At 43.2% G+C, this 16,503-nt stretch overlaps 1 protein-coding gene across 4 annotated transcripts in view; it reads left to right on the top strand.

Moving 5' to 3' along the window:
• Nucleotides 1-16,503, top strand: part of LOC115169557 (CDK5 and ABL1 enzyme substrate 1) — a 30,567-nt gene that overhangs the window by 11,788 nt on the left and 2,276 nt on the right. For 3 of the 4 annotated variants that reach the window (XM_029725286.1, XM_029725285.1, XM_029725283.1), the window contains exons 2-9: nt 72-143; nt 530-622; nt 1,967-2,044; nt 11,478-11,583; nt 11,684-11,843; nt 12,644-12,750; nt 15,279-15,385; nt 15,633-15,840. In XM_029725286.1, the coding sequence (XP_029581146.1) occupies nt 594-622; nt 1,967-2,044; nt 11,478-11,583; nt 11,684-11,843; nt 12,644-12,750; nt 15,279-15,385; nt 15,633-15,840 (795 nt within the window). In that variant the 5' untranslated portion in view covers nt 72-143; nt 530-593. The remainder of the gene's footprint in view (nt 1-71; nt 144-529; nt 623-1,966; nt 2,045-11,477; nt 11,584-11,683; nt 11,844-12,643; nt 12,751-15,278; nt 15,386-15,632; nt 15,841-16,503) is intronic. The other variant, XM_029725284.1, reaches the window with a different exon arrangement.

Below are 16,503 nucleotides of genomic sequence, written 5' to 3'. Positions count from 1 at the left end.
CCTAACAACTGCTTCTTTATTTCTCTCTCCTTCTCCCCCTGCCCTCTCTTCTTCTTTCCTTTTCTCCACAGACGGAGGCTCATCTCTCAGCGTTCCTCCTTGGAGACACTGGAAGACATTGAGGAGAACGCCCCTCTACGCAGGTACTGTATAGCAACAACTGTCACAGACCGCACAACACGGCAACCCCGAAACATAAGTTTGGCTTGCTCATATTTTCCTCTCATTTTAGAGCTGTACTTGACAAGTCAATAACAGCTTTGGCCTGGGAAGTATTTAGGTAGATAATGACATTGGGGGGGTGGGGGGGGGGGGGGGCTGTAATATCACTTCAGTTTGATTTGTGGGGTACTTTTATGTCCTGTGGGGGTAGTGATGGTGGGGACGTCATGCCGCGGCGGTAATGTATTGGTCTGGCTCCGTCTCTCTGTTTAGAGTTGTAAAAATATATGTTGTCTTTACGGCTCAAATGGATCCCACTTAATCACATTTTGTTTTGATCAGTCTTATTTATTTGGTCTGTTTTTAGATGCCGAACCCTCTCAGGTTCACCTCGACCAAAGAGCTTCAAGAAGGTTCACTTCATCAAGAACATGAGGCAACACGATATGCGCAATGGAAGGTATGAATGAAAACAACCCCAGCCCTAATTCCATACAAAGTTTCAATGGAAAATGGCAGGATGCCCCCCCCAATGAACACTCAGCAGTTTGAATGTCTATCAGGTTACTCAACTTTAGCCTACATCTTGGACAAGAGATGTAGGTTATTAATTGAAGCTTATTCCTTATAGCTTAGAAGTGCTGTATCAATTAATGTACTATTGGTTAATAACTGATCTTATTGATTGATTCATGTATCAGACTGCTCAGCAGTTCATTGGGAGTCCGGTTAGTTTTCACTGAAATATTCTCAAATTGAGTTTAGATCTTGTTTTGAATATTAGGTTAAAGCTATACATTTTAAGGATCACACCATTGAATCACAAATGAGTCATGCAACACGTCACTCTCTCACGTTTATAAACAATGGCGCATGCAATGTTGACTTAGAAATTCCAGACCACTGAAGACATTTTAGCACCCTGATTTATTTTTATACATGCACACAGTTATATGTAGCTATTGTTCATCTTCTCTCAGTAATGAATACTATCACCTTTTTAGGGCTATTTCCTGGAATCTAAAAGGAAATGGACAGTTAAACTATTTCCACGGCACTTCATTTCGTATTACACCGATCACTCAAGAAGCTTTTTATCCTGGAATTTTTGAGCTACAAGCCTCAAGCTTCTTTTACACTTGGGTGTACCAGAACCCGTCTCTTTTTGATTCATTGTTTTTCAAATATCAGTCTGGACAGGTATTTGCACGGGTCTTTCTTCTGTCCCAGGAAGAAAATAGAAGTACATCTATGCTGTTGCTGTTTTTATTTACTCGTATCTAGCTCATCAGTGTGCCGTATACAGTAGCAATACATTGCCACAAGTCACTTTCTGCCTGTGACATTGATATTAATCAATGAGTAGGCCTCTTATTGGGACGTCAACTCCGAAGGTATAAATCAGCAACAAAGTTTATTAAGCAGTAGTGATGCAAACCACTTCTTTCAGGAGTGATTCAGCTTTACTGTTCTGTCGTTCAATGTTTTTACCTCATGTGCAGCTGATATTCTGATATTGTAAGATGAACAAGTTTGGTCTTTTTTAAGTCTCCTTAGACATGGATAGTAGCCTAATTTTTAAAAGATCAATATACAAAAAATGCATAATTTTGTCCCCAAACCACTGACTACACATTTATCACACAACACATGTAAAAATAGATAAATACAGGATTTCATTTAGTTTTCTAAATTTTGATTGTTTTACTGCACACTTTTTTTCTCTCCATCTTAACCTGTAGATCTGAGTGTCTTTTTCAGAGTTAATTCCTAATTAGCATATTTATTATTTTTGTTTTTATAGGATAGTCCTAATCAGTGGCAGAAGATCACTTTATAGTGTATTTTCTGTCCTGCCCTATCGAGATTGTAGCCAAGCAGGGTATGTATCCTACAGCATGCCATCCTTCTAAACTTTGTTCCTTCGTTCCCTGCTTTCCCTCCATTCTCTCATGGTTCATTCCACCAATTCGGTGCCTTTTTTGAGAAGCTACATGGTTCTCGCCACTGAAAAAAGGGGATAACACACTTAAGATCACGTAACGCTTTTAAAACAGTTACCTGCACTCCAGATCGCCAAATCAGCCAATAGATTGTATGGGCTTACTTGTCTAGAACACATCCATCCGGCCTCCTGAGTGGCGCAGTGGTCTAAGTACTAGCTGTGCCACTAGAGATCCTGGTTCGAGTCCAGGCTCTGTTGCAGTCGGCCGCGACCGGGAGACCCATGGGGCAGCGCACAATTGGCCCAGCGTTGTCCGAAGGAGGGTTAGGGGAGGGTTTGGCCAGCAGGGATGTTCTTGTCCCATCTCACTCTAGCGACTCCCGGGTCGGGCGCAGTGCACGCTGACACGGTTGCCAGGTGTACGGTGTTTCCTCTGACACATTGGTGCGGCTGGCTTCTGGGTTAAGCGAACAGTGTGTCAAGAAGCAGTGCGGCTTGGCAGGGTCGTGTTTCGGAGGACGCACGGCTCTCGACCTTCGCCTCTCCCGAGTCCGTACGGGAGTAGCAGCGATGGGAGAAAAAGAGGTAAAAAAAAAAAACACATCAATTCGTTTGCAGTATATCTTCATGACCAAGTATGTATTTCGCTTAGATGTGCTCAATATAAGCCATGTACCAATTTTTTTTTAACTCAGTTTCTCCTTCAAATACCATCTCGCAATGGAAAGGGGGATACCTAGTCAGTTGCACAACTGAATGCATTCAACTGAAATGTGTCTTCCACATTTAACCTAAACTCTCTGAATCAAAGAGGAGCGGGGGGCGTGCGTAATCGACGTCCATGTCATCGGCGCCCGGGGAGCAGTTGTTTATGGGGGTTTAACTGCCTTGCTCAAGGGCGGAACGGCAGGTTTTTCCACCTCGCCTGCTCGGGATTCGAACCAGCCACCTTCCGGTTACTGGCGCAACACTCTTAACAGCTAAACTCTGTGTGTCTGTGGGGAAAGGGCTGTTGTTGCCATAGCAATGTACTCTGCACTCGCCTTGGCGGAGACCAACTCCAAGTTGAACTCGGTGAGATGGATTCCTAAATTGTTCAGGCAATTTTTTTTTTTTTTTTTACTGCCAATAAACTTGCTGATCTTGACATTGGAATTATTGTGTGTAGCTATGTTTGCTAGCTAGCTAGCCAGCCAGCCCACAGAGAAAGAGCATTGCATTGTGGGTTTTGTAGTCGACTTTGCGCTGCAACAGATTTCCACACCGATGTTCGCATGTTGTTACCAACCTTGTTATAACAACAAATCACTTTTTTCATAAAAAATTATCAGATTTATTGAATTTTCCATGTGGCTTATTTTAAACGGCACATTTAATATAACAGGCTTCTAATTCTATTTTGGTGCACAATTCCTACTTAAAATAAAAGGCACTCTTTTCGTGGAACGATCCTAGTCCCTTTTGTTTCTGCGGATATAATCTCCTATAACTGGTACTTTATTACATTGGGAGGGTTGAACATTGTTAGATTGAACAATTTCCTGGACGTGTTGGTTTTGGTAGATACTTTTTTTTTTTTTACAACAAAAAACCTTTTGTTAGAGTGATGAACAATTAATTGCACCCATTTTCAAGGGAAAATCCACTCAATTATGCATTTTGCATCATCATGAAGTCTAATATCTTGAAAACCTTGACTGCTGACATGCAATACATTTTGAGACTGTATCAAAAGTGGAGTAATGGAAAAAATACCAACAAATAGTTTTTGGGTGGATTTTCCCTTTAAGGCTTGTATCCATTTCCCTATGTTTTCATATAGTTCTATAGCGGAGGAGGCTGGTGTGAGGTTGTATAGGAGGATGGGCTCATTGTAATGGCGGGAATGGAATCAATATGTTTGATACCGTTCCATTTATTCCATTCCAGCCATTACAATGAGCCCGTATTCATATAGCTCCTCCTTCCAGTCCTCTGGCCTATAGGTTGCTGTTGGCTGTGTCTCTAGATCTCTTTGGAAGAAGTCATGAACTTCAGTTAGTTTCATTCTAATAAAACACCGTTTTGCCCGTTGCAACCGTTTCTGGCTTTGCTGTTATCATGTAGACTGCACCTTTCCTCAAGTCATTGCTGCCGTCAAAGATTCCGTAGCATGCTTTTATCTCAGCACTCACTCTGAACTTTGCATGCGCTTTGCTGCAACTGCATAACACACATTACAACATTTTCGGAGTGGACCCAAATGAACCATCCATAACAGAGCATTTTGGAGTTTCTGTTTGGAGTTTACACCTGATATGATTTGTTGTTTATCCTCCCTGTGTGGTTAGAGGAGATATTTTCTGGGCCTTGGAGGAGATATTTTCTGGGCCTTGGAAGAGAAAGCCTGGCTTATCAGTAGTCCTCTTTCTTATTGCAACACAAGGTTCAGACTCCTACATGTTATGGGAACCCGTAGTAGTCCTGAACACTCTCCGGCCTGGTATCCTCCCACCTGGCCTGCCCGCCTGCCTGTCTATGGGGAAAGTGGCAGTGTTGTTGTGACAGTGGGGGGAAAAAAGTATTTGATCCCCTGCTGATTTTGTGCGTTTGCCCACTTACAAAGAAATTATCAGTCTATAAACCTAATAGTAGGTTTATTTGAACAGTGAGAGATAGAATAACAACAAACAAATCCAGAAAAACGCATGTCAAAAATGTTATAAAATAATTAGCATTTTAATGAGGGAAATAAGTATTTGACCCCTCTGCAAAACATGACTTAGTACTTGGTGGCAAATACCTTATTGGCAATCACAGAGGTCAGACGTTTCTTGTAGTTGGCCACCAGGTTTGCACACATGTCAGGAGGGATTTTGTCCCACCCCTCTTTGCAGATCTTCTCCAAGTCATTAAGGTTTCGAGGCTGACGTTTGGCAACTCGAACCTTCAGCTCCCTCCACAGATTTTCTATGGGATTAAGGTCTGGAGACTGGCTAGGCCATTCCAGGACCTTAATGTGCTTCTTCTTGAGCCACTCCTTTGTTGCCTTGGCCGTGTGTTTTGGGTCATTGTCATGCTGGAATACCCATCCACGAGCCATTTTCAATGCCCAGGCTGAGGGAAGGAGGTTTTCACACAAGATTTGACGGTACATGGCCCCGTCCATCGTCCCTTTGATGCGGTGAAGTTGTCCTGTCCCCTTAGCAGAAAAACACCCCCAAAGCATAATGTTTCCACCTCCATGTTTGACGGTAGGGATGGTGTTCTTGGGGTCATAGGCAGCATTCCTCCTCCTCCAAACACGGCGAGTTGAGTTGATGTCAAAGAGCTCCATTTTGGTCTCATCTGACCACAACACTTTCACCAGTTGTCCTCTGAGTCATTCAGATGTTCATTGGCAGACTTCAGACGGGCCTGTATATGTATTCTTGAGCAGGGAGACCTTGCGGGCGCTGCAGGATTTCAGTCCTTCACGGCGTAGTGTGTTACCAATTGTTTTCTTGGTGACTATGGTCCCAGCTGCCTTGAGATCATTGACAGGATCCTCCCGTGTAGTTCTGGGCTGATTCCTCACCGTTCTCATGATCATTGCAACTCTACAAGGTGAGATCTTGCATGGAGCCCCAGGCCGAGGGAGATTGACAGTTCTTTTGTGTTTCTTCCATTTGCGAATAATCGCACCAAATGTTGTCACCTTCTCACCAAGCTGCTTGGCGATTGTCTTGTAGCCCATTCCAGCCTTGTGTAGGTCTACACATCCTTGGAGAGCTCTGACATCCTTGGAGAGCTCTTTGGTCTTGGCCATGGTGGAGAGTTTGGAATCTGATTGATTGATTGCTTCCGTGGACAGGTGTCTTTTTTACAGGTAACAAGCTGCGGTTAGGAGCACTCCCTTTAAGAGTGTGCTCCTAATCTCAGCACGTTACCTGTATAAAAGACACCTGGGAGCCAGAAATCTTTCTGATTGAGAGGGGGTCAAATACTTATTTCCCTCATTAAAATGCAAATGAATTCATAACATTTTTGACATGCATTTTTTGGATATTTTTGTTGTTATTCTGTCTCTCACTGTTGAAATAAACCTACCATTAAAATTATAGACTGATCCTTTCTTTGTCAGTGGGCAAACGTACAAAATCAGCAGGGGATCAAATACTTTTTTCCCCCACTGTAGGTCTTAGTGCCCCTCAAGAAAGAGCTTGTTTTGGAGGAAGCGTAAGAGAAAAGGAACGGATCAACACAGAGAACACAATGGACAGAGAGAAAGAAGGAGCCATTCCAGGGGCTTAGTGAAGAGCATAACCGCTTCATTTATGTGGCGTAGTCTTCCTAAGACTACCCATACATCAAGGGGTTTTAAAGAGCCCCTAGTTATATCCAATAGCTGAGCCCTGTCTGCCTAATGCTGCCACAGAGGTTTTCGACAGCAGCAAAAGGAAATGTGAATTATTATGTGGATTATAATGAATGGACATTTTTGTTGAGGTTGATACATTTTTTTTGTAAGGGAAAATCCAGTCTGAAATTTCAAAGTGGAAATTACAAACTTCAGAGGACTTTTTTTAAACCTCAAATCCACCGCAAGTTTTAGATTTCCTGCATTGCAGGAACGTTCTCCTGCAACAGGGTGATCAAATTAACATCCTACACCTGTAATTGACTATTGACAGTTAAATAACGTCTTTGGATGGGTCTTGGGAGTGTCGCTACAGCAAAATACACTTTGACTATGTAAAGAACTGGCCAAGCTAAAATCCCACGCCTGTCCTAAAATGTGCCATGTACAGTTATGATCGCTGACATTATGTCCATGAGACATACAGTGCATTCGGAAAGTATTCAGACCACTTGACTTTTTCCACATTTTGTTACATTCCAGACTTATTCTAAAATGTATTAAATTGTTTTTCCTCTTGTCAATCTACACACACACACACTACCCCGTAATGACAAAGAAAAAACACGTTTTGAGAAAGTTTATTACAAATTAAAAACTGAAATATCACTTTTACATACAGTGGGCTACAAAATGACTGGCACCCTGACTGGCAATGCACAAACAATACTTAAATCAATATAAACAATATAATTATAGAGAAACTCAAAATACCAAATGTGAGAAATAATGTACTTTATTAATGTTTCAATGGAACCAACCAGAATCATACAATTATTTAATACAAAATACATTTCACCAAAATCAAGGTTTCATAATTATTGGCACTCCTCATTTAGTACTTAGTGCCACCACCTCTGGCAAGGATAACAGCATGGAGTCTCTTCCTGTAATGTTTGACAAGGTTAAGGAACACATTTGGAGGGATTTTGGACCATTCCTCTATGCAGATCCTTTCAAGATCCTTCACATTCTTGGGTTTGCGCTTATCAACTGCCCTCTTCCACTCAGCCCACAGGTTTTTGATTGGATTGAGGTCCGGCGACTGAGACAGCCATGGCAGAACATTGACTTTGTTGTCACAGAACCATTTCTGTGTGGATCTTGAGGTCCGTTTCGGGTCATTGTCTTGTTGGAAATTCCACCTACGGCCAAGTCCCAGCCTTCTGGCAGAGGCAACCAGATTGTCAGCCAAAATTGCCTGATACTTCGTGGAATTCCTTATGCCATCAATCTTAACCAGTGACCCTGGACCTCTGGGGAATTAAAACAGCCCCAAAACATCACTGACCCACCACCATATTTCACAGTGGTTATGAGGTGCCTCTCCTAGTGTGCATCTCTGTAACGACGCCAAACATGCTGATGCTGTATCTGACCAAAACGTTCAATGTTGGGCTCATCTGACCAGAGCACCTTCTTCCAGTCATAATTTAAACAACGTTTGGTAAACTCCAAGCGATTGCGTCTGTGTCTTGGGGTCAGAAAGGGCTTTCTTCTGGAAACCTTTCCAAAGAGCCTGTGGTTGTGGAGGTGGCGTCTGATGGTGCTTTTTGAAACCTGGTGACCCCAAGACGCCACCAAGGCCTGCAATTCTTTCACAGTGATTCTTGGGGATTTTGTTACTTCTCTCACCATCCTCCTCCCTCTCCTGGGTGGCAAAATGCATTTGCGTCCTCTATCCGTGAGGTTTTCAACTGTTCCATATCTTTGAATGTTTTAATAATTTCCCTGACAGTGCTCAGTGGTATATTCAATCGTTTGTGGATCTTCTTGTAGCCATTACCAGATTTATGAAGGTCTACGACCAGCTGTCTCTTTTGAACTGACAGTTATTTTGTTTTCTTCATGGTGTTGGATGGCAAAGAGATATTGCATGCTTTTTACCTCATTTTTATACCCTAGTGAAACAGGAAGTGATGTAATGGCTCAATATAGTTCCTTAAGACTTAGATAAACTGAAATAAGTGGAATTTAATTCCTGGTTTAATTTTGGTAGATGTTATTTACAGTAATCTTTAAGGGTGCCATTAATTGTGAAACCTTGATTTGGAGGGCATTGAATTTTAATTAAATCAATAAATGATTTTGGTGGGTTCCATTGAAACATGAATAAAGTACAGTATTTCTCACATGTTGGTATTTTTGAGTTTATCTCTATAATTATATTGTTTATATTTTAAGTATTGTATGTGCGTTGCCCATCAGGGGTGCCAGTAATTTTGGAGTCCACTAAGTATTCAAACCCTTTACTCAGTACTTTGTTGAAGTACCTTTTGGCAGCGATTACAGCCTCGAGTCTTCTTGGGTATGATACTACAAGCTTGGCAAACCTGTATTTGGGGAATTTCTCCCATTCTTCTCAGCAGATCCTCTCAAGCTCTGTCAGGTTGGATGGGGAGCGTTGCTGCACAGCTATTTTCAGGTCTCTCCAGAGATGTTCGATTGGGTTCAAGTCCGGGCTCTGGCTGGGCCACTCAACGACATTCAGAGACTTGTCCTGAAGCCACTCCTGCATTGTCTTGGCTGTGTGCTTAGGGTCGTTATCCTGTTGGAAGGTGAACCTTCAACCCAGTCTGAGGTACTGAGTGCTCTGGAACAGGTTTTCATCAAGGATCTCTCTGTTCTAAGCTCCGTTCATCCTTCCCTCAATCCTGACTAGTCTCCCAGTCCCTGCCGCTGAAAAAAATCCCCACAGCATGATGCTGCCACCACCATGCTTCACCGTAGGGATGGTGCCAGGTGAAACATGATGTTTGGCAAACTCCAAGTGTGCCGTTTTGTGCATTTTACTGAAGAGTGGCTTCTGTCTGGTCACTCTACCGTAAAAGCCTGATTGTTGAAGTGTTGCAGAGATGGTTGTCCTTCTGGAAGGTTCTCCCATCTCTACAGAGGAACTCTGGAGGTCTGTCAGAGTGACCATCGGGTTCTTGGTCACCTCCCTGACCAAGGCCCTTCTCCCCCGATTGCTCAGTTTGTCCGGGCGGCCCGCTCTAGGAAGAGTCTTGGTGGTTCCAAACTTCTTCCATTTAAGAATGATGGAGGCCACTGTGTTCTTGGAGACCTTCAATGCTGCATAAATGTTTTTGGTACCTTTCCCAGATCTGTGGCTCGACACAATCCTGTCTCGGAGCTCTACGGAAAGATCCTTCGAACATGGCTTGGTTTTTGATCTGACATGCACTGTCAACTGTGGGACCTTATATAGACAGTTGTGTGCCTTTCCAAATCATGTCCAATCAATTGAATGTACCACAGGTGGACTCCAATCAAGTTGTAGAAACATCTCAAGGATGATCAATGGAAACAGGATGCACCTGAGCTCAATTTCGAGTCTCCTAGAAAAGGGTCTGAATACTTATGTAAATAAGGTATTTCTGTTTTTTATTTTTAATAAATGTGCAGACATTTCTGAAAACCTGTTATCACTTTGTCATTGTGGGGTATTGAGGATTTTTATTTATTTCATCCATTTTAGAATAAGGCTGTAATGTAACAAAATGTGGAAAAAGTCAAGAGGTCTGAATGCACTGTAGAACTAGACTGTGAACAAGACCAAGCTTCTGTCTGTTATGACTTTTTCCTGCATTTTCTCCCTTTCTTGCCCCAGTTAGAGTTTTTATTGATTTACGACAGTGTTCATAATGACTATTTATGGCACCGTAGAATTCTGGGAACTTAGAATGCGTCTGGCTTCTCTTATGTTCTCTATCTGGTCCAATTCCACATTCCTTTCTTTAGAGCCGTCTCCTGTTGTTAATATTAAAAAGAACATCGTTTTCATTGCTCATTCCTGAACTGGAGGTCTCTTTTGTAACCTTGATAATTGTTAATAAAAAAACATTTGAATACATTTAGGTTTGATTCTGCTTGTTTAGATGTTGTTTTAGCTCTGTGAAAAGGCAGTTTTTTTTTGTTTTTTTTTGCCCCTCGTTTCTTATGAATTGATCCCTCAGCCACTTGACAAGATACTCTTTTGTTTCCTTCCACTACTGTGTTCTCTGTTTCATCCTTTGACAGACTGCAACCCCTGGCTTTCCTGGCTTGCTTAGTTTCCTCCCTTATCTCCCTCCCTTAAAGTTTTTTTCTGCCCTGGGATCTTTGTGTGTGTGTGATGCATCTGTCAACAAGATTTTCCCATGTGCCAGATAATGCTATTTTCATCACAGCTCCACCTCAGACAGTCTGTCATCTAATCCTAATAACAATGGTCATGTGATGGCCATCTGTGTGTCATTGTAAAGCAGTCATGCGTGTCCAGTGGCCCTTTTCCTGCTATTGCTACTGGCCTTTCTGATAGGAAACTGTAACCACCACATATCCTTTTGTCAAATCAGTCTGGTGGAAGTCCATGAAGTGATAAACGTTTAATAATAATGCATTTTCATTTAGTATGAGTCAATGTGAAACCTTTTAGTTGGTAGATGGTTTTACAGCAACACTGGACCCTGAAAGTTTTTTTTTCTAGAACATCTACCCAAGGCTGTAACCTGACGGGTCATTTCCAACGACTGTGTACCACTGACACAGTTTTCAGCTCAGTGCAGTACTACATTTCCTTCTTTAGTCAAGCGTGTGACCCGCTTTTTATTTAGAAATCTACCGCGCTGATATGAAATGTAGAGGACTGGTGATGCAACGTCTGAGCTGCAACCGCCTGCATTCCTTCAACCCTACTTGGCAGAATGCTACAGTGTGTCCGTAATGAATCCACACTCGCATTTCAACCCTCGCTGTGTACTTCTTAAGATTCCAAATTCTAACAAAGATCCCCCCCCCCAGTCAGAGATCGCATACAGGTAATCAGAGAATCTGATTGGGTTAGTGCAGTGCTCTGCAAATCAATAACGAGCACGTTTTAACCGCGTGTGAAAGATGGCATCTCTAACTCTGTCCATCTAGTTCCGAGGTGGAGTCTAGACAGCAGACTGTTTGCCAGGGGGTGTGGGCTTTTATGGGAAGGGAATGTCTAAAGGTGCTGTGCCCTGGCAGGGATGTGAAACTGGAAAGCGGGCGGCAGCGGCACCCCTCGGGCGGGGTCAGTGCCAAGGAGATGGTGATCGGGCTGGAGGGAGTGGAGCTGGGGGCCGACGGAAAGGTGAGAGAGGACTGGAGACCCTGTGTGAGAGCCTGAACATGAGTGCCTTAATTAACAACAACGTGCTCTTGAAAATGTGAGTATGTCTTTTTCTCCATAGACCGTGTCGTACACCCAGTTCCTGTACCCCACCAACGCCCTGGGCAGCGGTCGCAGGAACACCATAGACTCCGTGTCGTCCTTCACTCAGTCTCGTAACGTCAGCCACCGCAGTCTCAGCCTGGGCCGGGCCAACAGCAACCAGAGCAGCATCGACACGGGTCAGTCATATGAGTGTGTGGATCCTCTGGAGTAGTTGTAGTGTTCATACAGGTCAGTGTGTGGATCCTCTGGAGTAGTTGTAGTGTTCATACAGGTCAGTGTGTGTGGATCCTCTGGAGTAGTAGTAGTGTTCATACAGGTCAGTGTGTGGATCCTCTGGAGTAGTTGTAGTGTTCATACAGGTCAGTGTGTGTGGATCCTCTGGAGTAGTTGTAGTGTTCATACAGGTCAGTGTGTGGATCCTCTGGAGTAGTTGTAGTGTTCATACAGGTCAGTGTGTGTGGATCCTCTGGAGTAGTTGTAGTGTTCATACAGGTCAGTGTGTGGATCCTCCATGCTAGAGAGAGGCCCTGAATATGAGTAGGCCTGTCAGAGTGGGTATGATACATATCACTATTCCCGAGGCATAACCATCCGCAGTGTGACGTTTTAGTTGAATCAATTACATGTTCAACATTGAGGGCTTCTATGCATAGTGACTTTACCCCCACCTACATGTACAAATTACCTCGACTAACCTGTACCCCCCCACATTGACTCAGTACCAGTACCCCCTGTATATAGCCTCGTTAATGTTATTTTATTGTGTAAAATGTTTTCTTAACTCTATTTTCTTAACTGCGCTGTTGGTTAAGGGCTTGTCAGTAAGCATTTCACGGTAAGGTCTACCTACACCTGTCGTATTCGGGCGCATGTGACAAATAACATTTGATTTGACTATGTAGTAGAAGAAGTGGAAAACCACAGTGTTTGTTTATCCTTGGCTCATTGTGTGACTGTGTCATTTCGTCCCCTACAGGGAATGATCTGGGGGACTTGATCCGGGAGTACGACCCCAACCTGTTGGACGATCCCCAGTGGCCGTGTGGGAAGCACAAGAGAGTCCTGATCTTCCCCTCCTACATGGTGAGACACCACTCTGCTTACCAGACCTGGGTTCAAACAGCATTTCTTTTCAAATACTTTGAGAGTTTGATTGAGCCTGCCTTTAGTGCCGCACGGACATGGTTTGTACTCCATTTGTGCCAGACAAGTTCAATCAAGCACAGCTAAAGTATTTGAAAGATTTGGGGCCTATCTTGTTTTTCAGATTATCAACATTTTTCAAAGGAAATAGTTGTCAGAGAAACAACCAACCGGCTCCTATGTATTATCACAGACCAGAGATGACAACAAAAGGTTCCAATTTTTTCCCCGGGGCCCAGAGTTTTTCCTGATCTGGTAACCTAACCAGATAAAACTGGGGGGGGGGTCAAACTGCAGCAACCTTGTACTTGTTCATATGAATTATATTTTAAAACAAGACTCGTGGGGGTTTCCTCGACACAGAGACAACAATTCCAATAGAACTCACAGGGCTGACTTTGCTCCATGCAGGTTTGCATCGTGTATGCCTACGCAGCTGTAGGCCTAATTCAAAATGAACTCGTTCCCTGTCATCACTATTGTGTTGATTTGGATTATTTCCAGTTAATACTTTTGGATTAAAAAGTTCTAGGTAGCCTAGCCAGTCCAAGTTTGAATGTAAACCAAATTTGATCACATTCACATTTTCTCCTATCACAAACAGATGAGCTATAAATACATAACGTTACCATCTTATTGTAGGCGGTATACAGCTGCTGTTAGTAGCCTACAGCAGAGGTATTCAACCAGGGGTACCTTATTCTGGTATCTTCGTAATCTGATTGGTCAAGACACGCACAGAACCTGCAGCCCTCCGATGCGAAGGACAGATCAATTTTGCGTGAGTTGACAAATTGTGTCAAATCAGCCTAAAAAAAATGTACTTTGTCCCTATTTTTGAACGCTTTTGCGTCAATATTTTTTATTACACTTTTTTTAATTTTTTGGAAAAGTCCTCGGGCAATGCCAGCTCGCCACACGTTTGCGCTTGGCTCTACCTCATACTGCATCAACTGAACTCCACTGTAAGTCCAAAGAGTCTGTCTGACCATTCTAATCAGAAAGGTCATTGGCCCAATCCCTGGTTCAGCTCACACTCCTACTAGTCTGTGATGTGTGTGAATACACTCCCTGTCTCTCTATACAGTAGCGCTTTAAACAGCCACTTCATAACAGCTAGGGTGTGTTTAGAAATGGCACCCTATTCCCTGTATAGTGCACTACTTTTGACCAGGGCCCATAGGGAGTTGGTCAAAAGTAGTGCACTAAGTCGGGAATAGGGTGCCATTTCATGTTGTTTATCCGCTCCACTCGTTTTCCTGTGGACATACCTCACTGTTACTTAATCACTTTCTCATGTCCAGAACTTGGCAGGGGAACGCTCGTTTTGTGTTCAAATCAAAGCAACAACAACAGACTCCCAGTTCATTTCTCATTTGGCTCCGTTGGTGTTATTTGGGCTGGTAGAATAGACAGACCAGACGTGAAGTATTCAGTTAAGGCTAGACAGTTTTTTTTTCTTCTCTCTCTTATCTTCCTCCCGTTGCGAAACAACAATAGCTATTGTATTTACACTCGAGGAATGTGACCCGTAGATGCTGAACGTTTCACTGCACGATCAGTCACTGTGCTAATCTAAGCCTTTTATCTTTCTTGAACTGACCTTTCAAGTCTGCTACTAACTGTAGAGTGGGATAGAAATCATTTTAGTACATTTAGTTTCCTTTGCGGTAAAGGATATATCTCTACATTTGTCCTTTCGTTTTAGAAATCCTCCCTCTAGGTCTCCCAGGGCCCACACTAGCCACAGATTTGCTGCAGCAGTCAAAGTATACTTAGAAATATTTTGGTTGGAACAAATAGTTTGGTGTATTTTTGGATTCAGATAGGGAGGAATGCAAGTTTGAACAAAGCAAATGACTTGCCATGAGCCAATTTGGGCAATATGATGTTTTGATTATCGCTCTCCTATCGCATAACTAGATTCAGCGGGTTAACTACAGTTATCTCCCTAAATAACAGGTATGAACCTCTGACCTGAAATAAAGTTAAATGGCTCAGTTAAAGTACATCAACCGAACATACAGAGCGTCGTAAACGTTCTGGAATATTATTCTATCTTATCGTGGAACATGTACGGTGTGCCACCCAATGTTACCTGTCTCCAGAGGAGGCTGGTGGGGGGAGCTATAGGGGGCAGGGCTCATTGTAATGGCTGGAATGGAATAAATGGAACGGTATCAAACCTATGGAAACCACGCTTCACTTCGTTCTATTAATTCCATTCCAATAGCTCCTCCCACCAGCCTCCTCTGCCTGACTCCAATATCTCGTCTGATACTCAACCACCTTCTCAATGAAACCCAACCCTGAATCTAAAGGTCACATCACCTCCCATAGTGAGACTGAGGCTTCTCTGTGTCCTCTTCCACATATACAATGACGTAACCCTTGCGCCATTTTACCGACAGCAGAGCTTAACATCAGAGCGTGTCTTCCTGACACCAGTACTTTCATCTCTCTTTCAGACTACGGTCATAGAGTACGTCAAGCCTTCTGACCTCAAGAAGGACATGAACGAGACGTTCAAGGAGAAGTTCCCCCACATACGGCTGACCCTCAGCAAAGTCAGGAGGTAGGGACGTCTATGCGAAACATACATTTTTAGTATGATGTTGAAAAGATCATTTTGTGTCAGCCTTATTTTAACCACTTGTGGTTAATCGTTTCAACAATAGTTCCTGACAGACATTGGGGACACTGGTACTTTTGGGTTTTATTTTTTTCTTTAGCATTGACCTCTCTGCATTTGTCTATTGTCGCCCTGCCTTCACCACCTTCCACCCCCTCCCTCTCAACCTTCCTCCCCATCCCTTCACCAGTCTGAAGAGAGAGATCCGTAAGTTGGCCCAGGAGGAGTGTGGCTATGAGGAACCCACCGTAGCCATGGCCTTCGTCTACTTCGAGAAGCTGGTCCTCCAGGGGAAACTCAACAAGCAGAACCGCAAACTCTGTGCCGGCGCCTGCGTCCTGCTCGCCGCCAAGATCGGCGGAGACCTCAAGAAGCACGAGGTCAAGCATCTCATAGACGTAAGTGTCATCCTCATCTCTAAGTGCGTTAGACTTCGGCTCTGAGCAGCCTGGTGGAAACCAGGGGCGCTTTCCTGTCACGCCGACAAACAGCGATTCTGCGATTGTTATATCATATGAATTCCTTAGATGTGGTTCCTTTGAAGTTACACACTTTTTCAGATGTTATAAAGATATCGGCTGTTATGTAATCTGTGTAGAATCTGCTTTTATCTGCGTGACAGAAAAGCACCACATGACAGATGGCAAAGTGGCTAGCATAGGGATCATAGACAAAATTATATTTTTTGTAGTCCCCCTACACTGAGTTTTCAAAACATTATGAACACCTGCTATTTCCATGATCGACTGGCCAGGTGAAAGCTACAGTGCCGTGAAAAAGTATTTGCCCCCTTTCTGATTTTCTCTTTTTTGAATATTTTTGAATCGGTCTCACATTGCTGTTGAGGAATTCTGGACGATTCTTACGTACAGAACTGCTTTAACTCAGCGACATTTGTGGGTTTCAAGCATGAACTGCTCGTTTCAAGTCCTGCCACATCATCTCAATTGGGATCAGGTCTGGACTTTGTCTAGGCCATTCCAAAACTTCAAATTTGTTGCTTTTTAGCCATTTTCATGTAGACTTGATTGTGTGTTTTGGATCATTGTCTTGCTGCATGA

The sequence above is a fragment of the Salmo trutta genome, chromosome 31 (genome assembly GCF_901001165.1).
Source record: "Salmo trutta chromosome 31, fSalTru1.1, whole genome shotgun sequence".
NCBI lineage: Eukaryota > Metazoa > Chordata > Actinopteri > Salmoniformes > Salmonidae > Salmo > Salmo trutta.
Note: the sequence above shows the minus strand (reverse complement) of the source record. Positions and strands in the feature narration are given on the sequence as shown.